This window comes from Elgaria multicarinata, chromosome 7, assembly GCF_023053635.1.
Source record: "Elgaria multicarinata webbii isolate HBS135686 ecotype San Diego chromosome 7, rElgMul1.1.pri, whole genome shotgun sequence".
NCBI classification, from domain to species: domain Eukaryota; kingdom Metazoa; phylum Chordata; class Lepidosauria; order Squamata; family Anguidae; genus Elgaria; species Elgaria multicarinata.
In genome coordinates, this window is record NC_086177.1 from 56,810,530 (window position 1) to 56,828,771 (window position 18,242).

Below are 18,242 nucleotides of genomic sequence, written 5' to 3' on the forward strand. Positions count from 1 at the left end.
TAATTGCTCCTGGGTGTCCCCTCTGGAGCAGAGCTTGTAGTGCTCAGTGGTATATTCCGGACCTGAGAGCAATGAAGCAAAATAAGAGACGACTTGAATGCAGGTGGAGAAAAGCTCCTAGTGTATGTGCTTCTGGCCATGTATATTCAGGGGTAGTGAAGGCAGCAAAGGAACAACATCTCACTGCATCTATTGAATCATCTATGTGCCATCTAGCAGAACTTTTCAGGGCTGTCTGGGGCCTGTCACGTGCTGGCTCTAAGGACACTGTAGATGCAAGAGATTTTTTATCCTGGAAGTACCTAGCAAATGCCCACTGTAATGAAAGTGCTAGGTACTTCCAGGATAAAAAAATCTCTTGCATCCACCGGGACTTAGACTCCAGTGTTCTAACAGGTGAATTAGGTGAGGTATCCAGAGCACAACCTTATCCATCTTGCTTGGATGAGTTTCAGTTGGTACAGCTCAAGGATGTTGCCAAGGTGTATGGACAGGTTCTTGCAACCACTTCTGTATTGGATCCTTGCACCTCTTGGCTTATAAAAACTGCCAGGGAGGGAACAGCTGTAGGGAGGGACCACCTTGGAAGAGGGAGTAGCCCTGGCTGCCTGAAAGGGATGGTGAGACCACTCCTGAAGAAGCTCTCCCTGCACTCAGAAAATCTTAATAATTCAAGGTCAGTGGCAAATATTCCTTTCCTGGGCAAGGTCCTTGAGTGGGTGGTTGCCAACCAGCTCCAGACACTCTTGGTTGAGACTGATTATCTAAATTCATTTCAATCAAGGTTCAGGCTGGGTTTTCACACAAAAAACTAGTATGATGTCCTATGTTGGAACAGAGACATGAGGAGAGTGAACTTTTTAATTTTTCTTGATTTCTCAGTGGCTTTTGATACCATCACCCATGATATCCTTCTAGGGTGATTCTCTGAGGGAGTTACTGTAATGCTGTGGTTTCACTCCTACTTGGGTGGTCAGCTCCAGAAGGTAGTGCATTGGGAAATATTGCTCAGCCCCATGGATTCTCCAGTATGGGGTTCTGCAGGGGTAGTTGTATCCTTCATGCTATTCAACATATACATGAAACTGTTGAGTGTGGTCATCCAGAGTTCTGGGGTATGTTGTCATCAGGATAATGATGATACATAGCTCTACGTCTTCTTTTTAATCTTCATCAGGTGAGTCCGTGGATGTGCTAGATCAGTGCCTGGCTGAGACAATGGACTGGATGAGGGCTAATAAACTGAAGCTCAATCCAGACAAGACTGAGATGCTGTTAGTGGGTGGTTCTTCTGACCAGATGGAGGATGCTCAACCTGTTCTGAATATGGTTGCACTTCCCCAAAAGGAGTAGTTCCATAGCTTGGGGGTTCTTATGCAGCCATCACTGTCACATGAGGCTCAGATGGCCTCAGTGCCACTGAACACCTTCTATCAGTTTCAGTTGCGCCTTCTGTCAAGTATCTGGATAACCTGCCTTCAGTCGTCTATGCTCTGGTAACCTCCTAGTTAGATTACTGAAATGCAGTCTCCATGGGGCTATCTTTGAAGATGGATTAGAAGTTGCAGCTCATGCAAAATTCAGTGGGCAGATTGAGAACAGGAACAAGAAGATCTGAACATATAGCACCGATTCTGATCTGCTTACATTGGTTGCCTTTATGTTTCCAAGCCCAATTCAGCGTGCTGGTTTTGACCTATAAAGCCTTACATGTCTTGGGACAAAATACCTGACTTGAGTGTCTCTCCCAGCATGAACAGACCCGTTTACTATGCTCATCATTTAAGCCCTACTTCCAGGCACCTCCTCCAAGGGAGGTTTGTAAGATGGGAACAAGGGAGAGGTCCTTCTCAGTGGCAGCCCCCCAAATATGGAACTGTCTCCCCAATGAGGCCTGCTTGGTGCCAACATTGTTATCCTTTCAGCACCAGATTAAGGCCTTCATCTATTCCCAGGCATTTGGCAGCATATGATAAGATTTTAATCAGGTTCTGGAGGTTTGGCTATTGGGCAGCATATAGATGTAATAAATGAAATGAAATATCAGCTTGTGTGAGGCTCGTTTGGAAATCTCACAACCCTACATTCTATTCTGTCTGTGCCTTGGCTTGTTCTATGCCGTGCAGTGTTGGCTGTTCTTATGAGGTACCTCATGTCCCACATTTTAAGGAATGAAGGTAAAAATCATGTGTTTTCAGAATAATCTTGGATTACATACATACTCAATATATACTCGTGTGGATCAGAGTGGTAAGCGGCAGTTACTGCAGCCGAAACTCTCCCCATGGCCTGAGTTCGATCCCAGCAGAAGCTGGTTCTCAGGCAGCTGGCTCAGGTCGACTCAGCCTTCCATCCTTCCGAGGTTGGTAAAATGAGTACCCAGCTAGCTGGGGGAAAGGTAACTGCGACAGGGGAAAGCAATAGCAAACCACCCTGCTACAAAGTCTGCCAAGAAAATGTCAGCGAAAGCAGGCGTCCCTCTAGGAGTCAGTAATGACTCAAGTGTTTGCATGAGAGGTTCCTTTCCTTTCCTTCAATATATAACCCATTTTGATACCTTCACGGAATGTGTGAGAGTCAGTGATGTCCAAGCATCATTTGTGAACCGCCCAGAGAGCTCCGGCTATTGGGCGGTATAGAAATGTAATAAATAAATAAATAAATAAATAAGCAACTTTATGCAAATTTATTGAGGTGCTCATAACTAGTGCTGAACAGTTTAGCCAGGTTCATTTCCACAGTCTTCCTCCATTTTCTACGTTCAAGTCTATTCTGTGCCGGTTCTATGCAGATTTTTTTTTTTACCCTAATTTTACTCTAATTGCACTCTAATTTTTGGTGCATAAATGTGTATTTTTGTTTGTGTTTTCAGCCGGGTGGATTTGATTTAAATCAATTTGATTTAAATCACGATTTAAATCACCACTCAGAAAGACTTGATTTAATCATGTGACTTCTCCCCCTCTCCAAAAGTGCACTCTATTCATTGATTTTTTTGAAACTTAGCACTTAAGAGGTAAGGGGTTGATTCCATGTACATAGATTTGCAAAGGAACAATGGGATTGTGATATTGGCAGACACAAATTCAGTTTTGAGAACTGTAAAACCAAGCATCTGTGATAATACCTTCTAGATAGAAAAAATGCCCAATAATCTTACAGAAACCTCTGGAAGAGCATGACATTGTGAATGGATTAATGGAATTCATTTACCAAAAAAATTAAACTTTGCATGAATATACAGCCTTATGCTAAATAATTAAAAACTAATCCTTATTTCATGATGAATAACCTTTGGACTATAATGTATCTTAAATAGAAAACTATCTTTAGATCGATTTTTCCTCAAAAAGCATTTCAAAAAAATCCGATTTAAATTTAAAAAATCCAATTTTTAAACAAAATCATTGATTTTTATCCACCCTGGTTTTCAGATTGTATGCATTTTTATATATATATATCTACCCGTTGACTAATTGTGCACATTTAATCAAATATGACTGTTCTGTTCTGCGGAACGCATTGCAAGTCCAGAAATCTACGGACTTCTGAATGAAATGTCCCAAGTGATATGGATTAGAAAAAAATTTGACAGAGAGGATTCTTCTTATATCTCTACCTATAGCTGACCCCTTCTGTACCAGCAGGCCTGTGGAATTTTAAAAATCTTATCAACTTGCATTTCATTTAAACAAAAAGTGAATTTCTATCCTCTGTTGCAGAATTAAGTTTAAAACACTGGTAGCAAAAAAAAAACAAAAACAAAAAAACAAATGCCATAATTCCCCCAAAACCTGCCACACAAGTATTTTAGTTTCTAAGATCACACACCATAATTCATCACTTTTCAAGTTCTGAGCAAGTATTTCATAAAGTCAATTTTATTATATGAGTCACCCTGAGAACTTCTGTTATAGAGTGGCATATAAATCAAATTTAAAAAAGGAACCAACAAACAAATGAAAAGTTATATTTTCGAAATAAAAGCTTTGTTGAATACATTCAGCCTGGCCTCTGTCAGCATTCTGAATCTTAATGTTAACTGTTGATTAACCAGCTAAAACACTCAGCTTAGTGAAAGCTCTGCAACTCACAATTCATTTGCTGAGTAAGTCTTCTTGATGCTGAACAAATTGCCTAAACACAGATTTTATTTATTTATTTATTTATTGCATCTCTATATCGTCAAATAGCCAATGTTCTCTGGGTGGTTCACAACATTGGAATCATCAAGGGAATATGTTTAGGAGGTGGTTTTGTTACACAACCTTTATTGAGTGTCATCTTTCTGCTGTCATACTAAACTTGCTTTGAAATTGGTGAGAAATTTACAATGGGTCAAGGATAATATATAGCCCTACAAATATCCAGCAGAGCCCAATTAAAGATGTAATTTAGGTTACCTTGCAAAACTAGTTTGACCCTTTGACCTTTCTTCTCAAGTCTTTTATGTTTAGGAGAGATTACAGTACTCTTTGGAGTGATGAGTTCTCTTCTTTTATTTCAATCGTACTATGTCTCAAATATTTACTACTTTATGCCTTATCAGAATGCTCTGAAGGGGAAAAGTCTACTGTGGTAACATGGATTACTACTTCCATCAGGAAATTCTTTGGACTAGGGAGAATATTTATTCCTCCCACCTCTCATTCCTTGCTACCACTTTAAATCCCTTTCCCACATAAAAGCAAAAAATGAAGCCTCTGAAAATGCAAGAAAAACTAAGGAAGCGTTAACAGAAAAGCAAGGAGATCATTTGGTACTGGAAAGAAATATAATCCTTGCATCCATTCTAAGCCTGGGAGACAAATGTGGCTTTGTGGAAAGATGCTGAACATCTTAATTGAGCTATTTACTTTTCCTAACACTGCTGTGGCTTTGGCATTTTGGAAGGTTTGCTGTTCTTTGAAACATTGCTCTAGAATGGGGGCTGGGGAACAGGACCTTTTTCCTATTGAGATCTATGTTACCCTGGTTGAAACCTGTTGGGGTGTGTGTGTGCCTTTATTCCAGCAGTGGGTATGGCTATGGCCAAAAGTGGGTGGAGCTACCAATGTGGCTCTTACTTTTGTCCAGTACATAATAAAGGGGAGAAAAAGACTTTTGCATCCAAGCATTCTTTTTTCATAATGTGTGCAAGGTACTCCCCATCAGCTTTGTAGTTCGGAGACAGAGCAGAGTGGGTCGTGTCAGGGTGTGTGGCCTGGGTAGGGATGTATGAGAAATTAGTTATGCCTTTCATCAGGATGTACCGAGTTTGCATCTCCTGGATCAAACACAGACTTGGACACAATCTACAGTCAAAGTCTGTACCTTACTGAACTGGCAATGTGATTTGTGGCCCCTCAAAAATGTGTACAACAGCACGTGTACGTTTCAAAAAAAAAATACACACAAATATGCTTTCATCCATGGTAGAAGAACGCATGCATTTCAAAGATGTGCACAGCTGATGTGTACATAAGGAAAAATATGCATGAAAATTACGCACAGAGGAAAAACACAAAGCTTGCGATCTGATATGGACTTGAGTCAGAATGAGCTTTGAAATGGGATTCAGAGAGCTTTGGCAAGCTCGGGGTTTGCTGATTCATGGATTCCTAGTCCTGGTGAGAGTCTGGAGGTCTGGATCAAGAGGACTGGAGTTCTGCATTTGGCCACTGGGCCAAAGATTCCCCACCTCTGTTCTAGAAGGTACAAGAATCAGTGGAAGCAAGACTGGTGATACTTGGCAGGTAAAGATGCTACATCTCTATTCTCCTTTGTCCTTCAAGCAATCTGTGTAAAACTGGGGATATATTAATAATAAAAGTAGGTGCATTGTTAGTATCTGGTGCATAAAGTTTAATAGAAGTGTAATTAACAGGTAGCAATGAAATGGCCTGCTTCATAGCATATTTTGGAAAGAAAGTTGTATTTCTTCTCTTCCGCCCTTCCCCAGGTTTTTCTGGAAACTGCATAGGTTGCGGAGAAAGAGGATTTCGATATTTTACTGAATTTTCTAACCACATTAACCTGAAACTCACCACTCAACCAAAGAAGCAGAAGCACTTAAAATACTACCTAGTAAGAAGCTCCCAAGGTGTGCTGTCAAAAGGACCCCTTATATGCTGGAAAGGTAACTTCATGTTAGATATGTGCCTAGATAATTTTTTTAAAAACAATGTTAAATCTAGCTTGATTAAACAGTACTTTGTGGCTCTTGTTTAACTTTTTTAAAGTGGGAGATTTCTGTGATATGTAGAACTAAACTACTATTTTTAGTTTGTAGAAGGTAGCATATAGCTTTAAGTGACTTATATTAGCTGTTGAAGGACATGTGGGCTGGTTCATATGTCACAACAACTGTGACTGTTTTTGCGATTGAAGTGGGAATGACCAAGCATGCATGCTAGTTCTCATCACCTCATTGTTCTCCCTGCCATTGGGTGGATCTAAACCACCCAGGGACACTCTTGATGGAGAGACAACCCAGAGTTAGAACCCATGTTATGTTTTTGGCAGCTACATATGGCTTTTATTCAGCTGGCCTTGCACTGGCATTGCCTAGTTGGCATAATATTCCTGGTCTTGGGTGCATTTGTGCTCAGTGCTGCTGCCGCCTTGTTCCTCTCCCTTTATAGTATGTGTGACTTATGCAAAGCTTTGTAGATCACAGCTACAGCTGCGTGCCGCCCTATGTTGCTTCCCTGTTGCAATATCCCAGGAGTTTTGCTGTACACGAGCAACATGTTGCGGTTGCGGTTGTGGACAGGTTCTTGCTTCTGAAGCTATATTTTTTTTGTCTTACACAACAGACCTCAGGGTGGTGGTATTAGTCATATTTGCTATCAAGCCCTCTTTGCCTGGATATGTGCTTTTCTTGAAGTCACTTGAGTTTTTCTCCTAACAAAAGCAGGATCATATTTTCTGCAGGGAATATAAAGGATTTCTTAGCTGAAAAGAATCTTTAGTTGACAAAATTCCAAGATTATTGCTTTTGAATTAATTCTGCTGTTTGCTGTGTAGCTAATAATAATAATAATAGTAATAATAATAATAATATGTGCTTTTAAACTGTTTAAAATGTGTTTAACGAACATCTGTATGCTGAATTGTCTCACCATCAAGTCTGGTTGCTTTAATATGTACTGTAGCTGCTTCACTTGCAGAATGTAGAAGCAGGCAATCTTCTGCTGCTAGCCATTCTGCTAAACCTAGTTCTTCAGCATCTCCATCCATGGTCCCTGAGAGTGGAACAGCTAATGGATACAAGCCAGGGTTCACTCAGACAGGTAGGAGCTGAGCATAAATTGTAACCTAGAGCCAACACTTGTGAAATTATGACTGTGCTGCCACCTAAGCCTTAGATCACATGGCTTGGGGTTGAGGGTAAATCCAGGTGGATGTCCAGCATATATTCATAAGAACATAAGAAGAGCCATCCTGGATCAAACCAAGGGTCCATCTAGTCCAGCATTCTGTTCACATACCGTGGCCAACCAACTGCTTACAAGAAACCCACAAGCAGGACTTGAGTGTAACAGCACCCTCCCACCCATGTTCCCCAGCAAATGGTTTACGTAGGCATACTGCCTCTGATACTGGAAGTAGCATATAGCCATCAGGACTAGTAGCCATTGATAGGCTTCTCCTCCATGAGCCTTTATTAGTGTGGCTCATGAAGAAAACGTGGACAAGCTTCATTGAAATAAGAGCCTTCTTCAGGCATTCTCCTCTCACATTATTATAATTGTGTGTGAGAGAGACAGGCCTTGCATTTGCCAGCCCCATCTTCTCACCATCCATGTGTTAGGCCTGGTCACTCCTGCCACCGCCATGCTGTCAAAATTGAAAACAAACTATATGTGTCTTTTTTACCCCCTTGTAGTGGTTTGCTGCTGGTAAATCACTGGTGTTTTTTTTGCCGTTGCTACCAAATTCAGTGGTGCGGAAGAGACAAGAGTGTGGTCTGGGATGGGGGTGGCGTGCAAAATGATCCCCAGACTCCCTGAAATTGTCCACTCTTGCACTAGGGAAAGATTTAAAGTGAGGAGCCTGTTCTACATACATAGGCTTTCAATGTGATCTAGAACCTTGTGTAGGGAACTTATGCAGGGAGCTTATATAAAGCAGGCTCCCTGCTTGAAGCCTTGCCTCCCAATGTGTAGTCAGTGGGGCCAGTGAGGATGCAATGGTTTGGGTGTAATTGTGTGAGGTGAGGATGCCTCCACAAAGCCCAAGATAGTACAGTCGTAGTGTTTGGTTAAGTACAGCATATGTGTTCTACTTACAAGACAAAGGGGAAGGATTTCCTCCCCAGTGTTTAAGTTGTCCAATGTTTGGATAAGACTGAAATTAGGATCTGACTAAAGAATGGTATGAAAAAGTTTTTGCTTTCATTTTATTATTAAAATTTGTTTAATAAATGCAGTCATTTAAATTGCCATTGATGTCTGAAGGAAAGTGAGATACACCCAGATAATGCAGATATTCTTTTAACTGTGTTTAGGAGGCTGTAGAGCACTCCAGGGGAGGAGGGGATGGTCACAATTTTCTTGGGATCAAATTCTTCCCACCTACCTTAACTATACTTAATTCAGCAATGTTAACCATGGTTAAAACTACTTTTGCATTGGCTCATAGTTGTAAATTATATGTTTTGATAGACAAACTAAATGTAAATGTATTGTCCTGAATACCTACAATGCAACTTTATGTAAGTGATAAAACTGTGTTGGTGTTATGGTTACTATGGCATCGCCTTAAAGTTAGACACTTTCAAGTTAAACAGAATTTTTCATTGGTCAGAAAAGAGTTCTCTCTCATCTGAAAGCTCGTATGCTTCTACACCAGCCTTTCCCAACATGGATTACAACTCCCATCATCCGCAGCCAGCATGTTGCTGGTTACTCATAGTCTTACTCATCTGGAGGATTCCAGGTTGATGAAGGCTGTCCAACACCAGTATAAGTTGGCCAAATAGAAATTATAATTTTACCCCATCTTGTTCTCTAGGATCACTATGGCAATATCTGTCTACACCAAGAAATGGCACTGGTCACATTTGTTAAAAAAAGTTTGCATTGTAGCTGTATTTGTACTGTTATAAGTAGTCAGTCAGCACAAGAAATACCAACTGGCAATATTTCTCTGGGGTGTAGCAAATAGAAAATAGATTGCAAGGGTTAATTGTCACTGCTAGACTCTCAAGAGAGATATACTTTGAATTGCTGGGAGTTATTCTTACATCCCAGTGGGTAACATCCAACGCTGCACTACCACTAACGTAAATGACATTGTGCTAGCATAAACTATTTCTACCGCAATGGCAGTAGTGCTTACTGGTGCGACTAGCTTCTTTGGTAAATCTGTGCTAGAGATAGTTTATGCTAGTGCAATGTTATTTAAGTTAGCGGTAACACAGCGTTGGATACTATCCAATGTTCATTTAAATTTCTAAACCAGACTGAGAATGTTTAATCACAATGCAAAGAATGTTTGCATTTTTATTTTGTTGAATACTTGACTTTGAGGTTTACTGTCATGGTAACATATAGCAACGAAAGAAGCTATATGGAATAATGAGTAAACTAATATAGGCACAGTTTTGCCTTGGGTTACACCTGCCAAATCAGCAAATCTACCTTCTGTGCTCTCATTTCTCCTTATCAGCTCATCATGTTTTTCGTTTGGTTTGTTCTTCTGTATCGCTGTTTGCTTGTCAGGACATAGTTGCCAAATCCTTTTTGCCTCCTCCTAGAATTATGATCTTTCATCGAGTATGCTCTTACATTATCCTCATCAGTCCATTCAAATACTACTAATAGATTCTTGGAGGAGAAACACATTTGAGCAAAATGCAAGTTTTACTATGCACCAATGCTAAAACATGTTGTACAAAAGGAAAAGGGGAAGGAGAGGAAAGAGGAAAACAAGCAAATAGCTTCAATTCTAGAAATGTTGCATATTTGGCTTATGTTTGCATATAATTGCTTTTGTGTCTCTTCATAACTATAGAGTATGACTGGTGCCTTGAGGTAGCTTTCCCTACGCACTATTGTGCCTTGTATATTTGCTACAATTCAAGAAATTATTATTATTATTATATCATTTATTGCAGTTTTATACCGCCCAATAGCTGAAGCTCCAAGAATATATATATATATATATATATATATATATATATATATATATTCTTGAATTGTATCAAACACACACACACACACACACACACACACACACACACACACACAAGCCTTCCTAGCCCTTTATGTCACTTTGTGTAAAATAACATGTGAAAAACATGATCATGAATTTGACTTGTGATATGGTTTCTTGTGATAGGACTATGATGTACATCACTCTTCCTCTACCTGCTGCCCTCCAGATGTGTTGTACTGCAATTCCCAACATTCCCAGCCAGCATGGCCATAGTGGGAATTGCAGTCCAAACCCTTCTGGAGGGCACCAGGTTGGGGAAAAATGGTGTATATTTTTGCCAGGCTGCACCTAGTTTTCAAATAGCTTGGATCAACAAGATGGGCCACATCACGTCCACTAAGGTCCTGTACTTCTATTGTGCACTCGCTGGCCCACTGGTGAGTCATTCTGGAAGATAGTGGCACTTTTCCATATTCCTTGGCCATGCTTCCTTCCACTACTCAGTCTCCAAAGGCTTTGAACTTTCTAAAATCCAGTCAGCCTTTTGGCAAATGAGAAGAAGTTCTCATGTCCATTCTTGAACCTGATTATTCCAGCTGGCAAATGCTTCCTTCTCCACCTCTCTTCCTCTCTTCCCTTGCCAATCCACTGGCTGTTCTCAAAGTGTTCTGTTATCTCCAGAGTATATCAGCTTGGCAAGACTTTTTGGTAATATCCTTTCCTCTTTGCCTTCTTACTGGCTATTTTCACTGGTGCAGGTGTAGCTTGAAACCAGCGAGATCAGTTTTTTTCTTTTTGAGATTAATTTATCCAGTAAAATCCAGTTTCCATTGTTTCCAAAGCAAAGTTCACTCTGAGGTCACAGCAATTTCAGACATGTTGGGATATCAACAGCCTAAAGGGGAAGATTGATCCGATGTTAAAATATAACCTTAGGGACAAAGGAGTCGTTTGTAACTATTTGTAAGAACAGGAACTTCAGTTCAGTGTATTGAAACCTGCCATAGCCAGGACTGTGTAAGATCATCATCTTTCTGCACTAAGGTTCAAATTCAAATTCTGTACCAAGGAAAACTGTATTCTGTGACTTATAAGAAAAATGGGCTTAACTTGGATAATGTGTACATTTAACTATCTTGCACAATTCAATTTGCTACTGTTAGTTATGGGGAAGGTGTTGGGAGAAACCACCCAGGGCATTAGAGCCCACCCCTGTTGAAGGCATGTTGAGCCTTTTTCCCAGTCGCCACTGAGGGCTTATGATCTGACCAGATATTTCATTTCATTTATTTACCACATTTGTATACCGCCCCATAGCTGAAGCTATCTGGGCAGTTTACAATTTTTTTTAAAACACATTAAAAACACATTATACAAAATACAAAAAGAAAGGCATTTACACAAAAACATAGACAACATATATCTAAAAACAATTTGTTAAACCCTCAGCCAAGATGATCCAAGAATTAATTGAAGCTCTATGGGCCTGTTCAGACATCACGCTAAGCCATGGTTAAGCTGCTAACCCTTTTGCAGCAAATGATTAGTGCATATGTTTAAACCGTGGTTATGTTGCTACTATGGTTTGGAGTGGTTCACACAAGTCACAGTTCACAAGACACACTAAGCCATAACGTTTAGCTCAAAATGCTTAACCACCATGGCTTAGCGTGTCATCTGAACAGGGTCATTGTATGTTGCAAAATGCCATAGAGAAGAGGGCAGTTGTAACCTGGCATCAAAAAGATAACAATGTTGGCACCAGGCAAGCCTCATGAGGGAGGCCATTCCATAACTGGGGGGCCACCATTGAGCAGGCCTTCTCTCTCATTGCCGCCCTTTGAGCTTCCCTCTGAGGAGGCATCCAGAGGAGAGCCTTAGATGTTGAGCATAATAAATAAATAAATAAATAAAAGTGTATGCTCCAGAGATGAACCTTCAGACTGAATTCATCAGCTTAGTCTCAATGGCTGAGAATTTTAGGCTGTCATCATGATACTGAAAGCTACCCACTGGGTTTCAGCTTACTTTATTTATTTATTTATTTATTATTATTACATTTGGATTTGACTTGGATTTGACAGGACACCCACTGAGCTATGACTAAGCATCCTTGAGGATGATATCCCTTGGGAACAGGTCACAGAGAGAACCAGAGTGGAAAAAGCAGAGATGTGACGGTATGGAGGGAAAAGCCCAGAAAAAATGGGTAAAAATTGATTTTTAAAAAAAAAAAAAACAGCTAGCGTTTTTGGAAGATTTGAAAACAATAAAAGTTTTTAAAATATTTTATCTGGTTCCCCCATCCCCACCCCAAGCCTTCACATCTCTAGAAGGAAGGGCCCTGAGAGAACCACAAAATACGTAGTGGAGTATCCAGTGTGAATCCATCTTACAGTAGACTCATTGAAATGAATGGGACTTAACTTGGTCTTGACTAATTGAAATCCCATGCATTTCAATGGGTCTACTCTAAGTAGGACTAACATTGGATACTACCCATAGCAGAGGAGAAACCACAACATGGCAAAAGTGGGCCTAAAAGGAGCAAATTGGATGGCAGGGGGCATTGGTTCAGGTGCTTGAAATCAAAATGGTATAGTTTGAAGCTGCTTGGAGTAAAGATCCATGCAGTTTGGCTAGCCTTTGTAGCCAAACCAACACGAGTGGTCATGGGACCCTGCATGTGCGATCTTGCCCCTGCTCTCATACAACTCGTTGCAAGTTCAGCAACATGCCTGTGGGTGGTGTTCTTGCAGTTGCCCTGTGCTCCCAACATGCTCAAGCTGTCTTGAAAGCACAGCACCAAAATTACAATCCCCAGCCCTCCTGTTCAGCAGGTTTTAGTCTGAACCAGCTAGCACTCTAAAGGAGTTCTCCAAACTGCTGAACCTATTTGGGGGATTCAGTTCAGCACCATGGATAGCTCCTGTAGTGGTCTGGGTGGTTCTGATTAAAACCCAGAATGGTATCACAGCCCCAATGAAATCGAAGCCATCAGCTCCCAATGCTCCTGGTCATTTTGTACCTGGGAAGTAGAGTTGATGAGGTGGGGTGGGGAGAATATGCTCACAATTGTCTAGGGCCAGATCCACACACAGGCTTCGGGACGCCCTGAAGGTGCTTTAGGGTGCCCCGAAATCAATGATGTAGACCCTACCTTAACCATTCCAAGAAGAGCCGGCGGTGGCCCCCGCATCGCCCCTCATGGGGACGGGATGAAGAGTTGCCACGCCCGGCGGCTTCGCCGGGGAATCAGCTGCCGCCCACCTACCCGCCGGCCTCCTTTTGCCGGCGAAAGAGCCACCCGGGCCCACCCGGGTCGGAGAGCTCGGCGGAAGAAGCCGCCGCCGGCTTCCGCCAAGCTCTATGACCCGGGCGGAAGCCGGCGGCAGCTTCTTCTGCCGAGCTCTCCGACCCGGGTGGGCCCGGGTGGCTCTTTCGCTGGCAAAAGGAGTCCGGCGGGTAGGTGGGCGGCAGCTGATTCCCCGGCGAAGCCGCCGGGCGCGGCAACTCTTCATCCTGTCCCCGCTAGGGGCGATGCGGGGCCTCCTCCTCCTCCTCCTCCTCCTCCACCTCTTCTTGGAACGGTTAAGGTAGGGTGTACATCATCGATTTTGGGGCGCCCTAAAGCGCCTTCAGGGCGTCCCGAAGCCTGTGTGTGGATCTGCCCTAGCACTTCTTAGGTTCCTCGCATGTTTCCAAAGCCCAGCGCAACTGTGGGGATGATCCTTGTCTGCTCCCTTGTTACAAGGTTGGGAGGAAGTCATATTCTTTGAAGGGCAATGGAGCCCTCTGCCAGTCAGGCGGAACTGATCTTGTACTTAATGAGCCAAGACAGTGCAGAACCCTGCACTAAGACAGTATTAACTGTTATTAGGGGCAATCATTCCTATTCCTAGCAGGGATGGAGAGCACCCTCACCTGGTTTAGGGAGTAAGTGGCAGCAGTGAGGAGAACAGAAAGAGAAAGGAGCCTTTTCTGGCATTAAAGAGGTATTAAGATCTCAGTGGAATTCACACCTCCCCCTGCCTGGTGAAATATCTTGGGAGAGCTAAGCTGCTGGCTCTAGCAAACACTAATTAGAGTCTTGTGTACTCTCCCGATTCAAGCTCTCCTTATCTGGTGTTGAGCTGTTTCACTAGATTGGGCCCAGTAAAGATTTTTCTGCTTATGCAGTGCAATTAGAGAATTCAGAAAGACCCAACCAGTCTGTTTCCTTCTATCCCAGTGTTGTCTCTGGTCAAGCTGGCTTTTGAAATGCTACAAAAATTTGACGCTACAGAAAAAGGGAGCATGGGATACACACTTCTGTCTTAACCACCTTTGACAAATATCTGTTACTATCCACATTTGTGGGTGACCCATTCATTACTGAAGTTCTCTAGTTTTTGTATTGAGGATGATATTTATGTTTACATCAGATGGTTAGAATATGCCACAGTCAAGTCCAATGACAAACCTGAGTATCAGAAACCTATCAATTCTGATTGCTTTGTCTTTATTCTATTGGGCTCTTTATTTATTCCTGCTTTAAAAGTCTGTTAAAGGGATACTGTACCTACTTGCCAGATCTAGGAATACAGGTTGCAATCCTATACCCAGTTACCTAGGAATTAAGCCCCATTGAATATAATGGGACTTACTTTTAAATAGACATGTATAGGATTATGCCATTAGTCCCCTAAAAAGTGGAACTGCCTATCTGAAAGTAGCCCTGGTGCAATAAATGGTAGTACTTATTAGTAAGTTAATACTAGGATTTGAGCCACTTTTAAAATAAGTATGTGAGTTTTTAAATGCCTTGAATGTGGGAAATGCATTATAAGTGATAAATATGATCCGAATGTAAGCCTATGCGGCAGGGTCCTGCTATTTATTGTTTTACTCTGTACAGCACCATGTACATTAATGGTGCTATATAAATAAATAATAATAATAATAATTAGTAAATTCTCAGCATTTATAATGGGTTTCTAAGAAAATACACTGATTTAGAAAAATGTGAGAATTAATATAGATTTTGTCACATAGTTAGTTACAACAATCTCTTTGACAGACTCCTCGGTATTCAGTCACGCACAGTCTTCCTCTGCTGTTAATTTAAGCGGAATTCAAGATTTGTCTCGGAATAAGAACATAGTGAGACCAGTTGCTTTGCCTGTGCAACTTGTAGGAAACACATTTGCCACAGGTAATATGACTTCCCAAGAGTTCAGGAGGGCTAGGAGAAAGCTATCTGAGTGTGTGAGAAAACGTGGCCAACTTTCTCAAATTTGTAAAATACTTTCAAAACATAATTCTTTCAAAACATGAAATCTGTTTACTGTATAATCTTTTTCTGCAATAAATCAAACAAAGGTGCCTTAAACACTCAAATGTTTGAGATATTTCTAAAATCTTGCTCTTATCACATGAGGGTTATAAGGTGTTTCATCTTTCTACATGCTATTTTTATAATAATCATATTGGGCTGTGTGTGTGTGTGTGAGAGAGAGAGAGAGAGAGAGAGAGAGAGATGTCAGTTTATTCTATCTATCTATCTGTCTATCTGTCTGTCTATCACATTTATATCTTGCCTTTCCTCCCAGTAGCGAAAGGTGGTGTATGTCTTCTCCCTCTTCCTTTTATCTTCACAACAGCTTTGTGAGGTAGGTTAGGTTGAGAGAAAATGACTAGCCCAAGGTTACTCAGCTTCCTAGGTCCACACTATCGTCACTATGTCATACCACCTCTTGTCATTGACAGACTAATAGTGGTGTGTAGCAATTTATTTAATAATAGATGCATTGTGGCGTCTGTCAAACATCTGGTTTTCATATTTGGCCTCTAGTTGGCAATGAGGGGTGCTAAGTCTCAAAAGGGAAGAGTGCCCAAAGCCCCCTGGAAAGGAGAAGGGTGAGGACTTTAAGATCTCTCCTCCCCCTTCAGTGGTTACATAGCCTACCATCAAGTGAAGCCCTGGTTTCACATCCTGCAGCAAAGGAGGGGCGATCAGGAGCCCCCTCCACCAAACCTTACTCTAGGGGTGGGCAACATATGGCTGCTTATACCCCCTCCTGCCAGCCCCCATTGTCCCCCCAATTTTTTTATTTGTTTAATATATTTATATCCTGCCTTTTTTCCTCCAAGGAACCCAAGGTGGCATGCATAATCCTCCTCCTCTCCATTTTATCCTCACAACAACAACCCGGTGAGGTAGATTGGTCTGAGAGTCTGTGAGTGGCCCAAAGTCACCCAGTGGGTTTCCATGGCCATGTGGGGACTAGAACCTGGATCTCCTGACTCCCAGTCCAACACTCTAGCCACTACGCCACACTTTTTAAAAAGTTTAACAAGAAAGCCAGGGTCAATATTTATTTATTTTATTACATTTATGTACCGCCCCATAGCCAAAGCTCTCTGGGCGGTTTACAAAGTGAACATTAAAAACAATTATACAATATATATAGTGATTGTGAAGTGGTCAGGTGGAAAACCAGCAACTGTGCAGCAGCCCACAGGAGACAGGATCTGTGGGGCAAAAATGCCTCCAGACCTCCCTAAGTTGCCCACTCTTGCCCTACTCCCATCCAAGCCCACTGATATGAATGATTTTTTTTAGAGCAACAGTACTTAGTGGATTTCATTCTCTCTTGGCTTTTAAGGGTAATTTTGCATATCCAAATTCATATCTGAGTAATTGTCTAAGTACTAAATTACCTTTTGGTGAAATAGTAACTCAGACTATGTACACTTCGTGGGAGTAAAACATATTGAACTCAATGGGTATTACTTCCGAGTAAGTCTGCATAGGATTGCAGTGTAAAGTGCTAATTATGTTTATGCTTTCTTAAAAAATCAAGGTAGAATCCAGACTTAGATAAACTTAAATTGGGCACATTGAAATCCACAGGACTTAAGCTGGTCAAGATTTAATTCAGTGGGTCTATTCTAAGCCTGGATCCAACCCATGTTAAAAGGAATGGCCATCTTTAATCCTTTTTTTTTTAATTACCTAATGGCCAAGAACCAAAATAGCCTTTCAAAAAACCCACATTTTGACTTTTCATTACAGTTGGCTTTCACTGATTAATTAATGCAATTAAACCTTACAACCTTCATCCTTCTTTGTATTAATCATAGCTGAATTTTGTGTCTCCTATCAATTTCTAAAAAAACGTGTCAAGGGAATTTTACTAGACTGTCACTCCTCTTTTTTTCTTTTCCCCCCAGATAACCTCAAAGTATTTCATAGCTTGTGTTAGGTCGGGGTGGTTGGGTGGGGGAGAAGAAGCCCTACACCAAATTGAGATGTGAATTTTGTACACATTGTTTGATCATCTTATTGTAGCCTTCCTTGATGTTGCCATACAATAGTCACCTAAAGAGCACTCTGTGTTTTGTTGCATTCAGCTCCCCTGTCCCTGCGTGCCACTGATGTTGCTGGTGGCAACAACAACGGAGGAAGGACAAATGTGATGAGCTCTACCATCTCCCGACCTATGCCTCACTTGATGTCTCCTGGCTCTAGCTGTGTATCTGGGGAACAAGGTAATCACCATACCAAAAGAGCCCCTCTGAATTTGTCACTATTTAGTTTCAACATAACCTCATGACTCCAGTGTTGATCAAAACGTTAACCAGAGTTTTGAACAGGAATGCTGAATTACATTGGGTTGACCTGGAGAAGAAACAATATCTAGGCTAGAGGTGTTCAACCTCAGATCCAGGGACCAAATCCGGCTCTTCTGGAGTTCCAGTCTGATCTTCTAGGGTTCCCCCAGATGGCTCCACTCCTTCCCTCAACAACCAGTCCCAGCTTTTGTGTAGCTTTTTCCACATTCTAAAAGGTTGAAAGGTCTCTCCTGAGGTTTAGTTACTGGCAGTAAGTGCTTTAAGCTAAAATATGCTTGTATTTTTGGCACCCTTCCTTTTGGCTTCAGCCTCACCTGGTGCTGGATTGCAGCTCCTGAAAGATGGTTCCTCACTCCTGATCTTGTATAACCGCCTGCTCAGTGCACTGACAGCATTCCTGACATCCAGCGTCTGCTTAAATACAGTGGAGACTGGTGTCTCCGATTTCAGTGGGGTTGTGAATTCGCTCTGGGTTTCTATCA

The 18,242-nt window shown here is 41.6% G+C and overlaps 1 protein-coding gene across 9 annotated transcripts in view; it reads left to right on the forward strand.

Annotated features, from left to right (window-relative positions):
* Positions 1-18,242, forward strand: part of GREB1L (GREB1 like retinoic acid receptor coactivator) — a 204,176-nt gene that overhangs the window by 115,215 nt on the left and 70,719 nt on the right. For 7 of the 9 annotated variants that reach the window (XM_063130616.1, XM_063130622.1, XM_063130619.1 and 4 more), the window contains 4 exons: positions 5,942-6,118; positions 7,152-7,274; positions 15,203-15,337; positions 17,539-17,676. In XM_063130616.1, the coding sequence (XP_062986686.1) occupies positions 5,942-6,118; positions 7,152-7,274; positions 15,203-15,337; positions 17,539-17,676 (573 nt within the window). The remainder of the gene's footprint in view (positions 1-5,941; positions 6,119-7,151; positions 7,275-15,202; positions 15,338-17,538; positions 17,677-18,242) is intronic. The other 2 variants (XM_063130623.1, XM_063130621.1) reach the window with 2 other exon arrangements.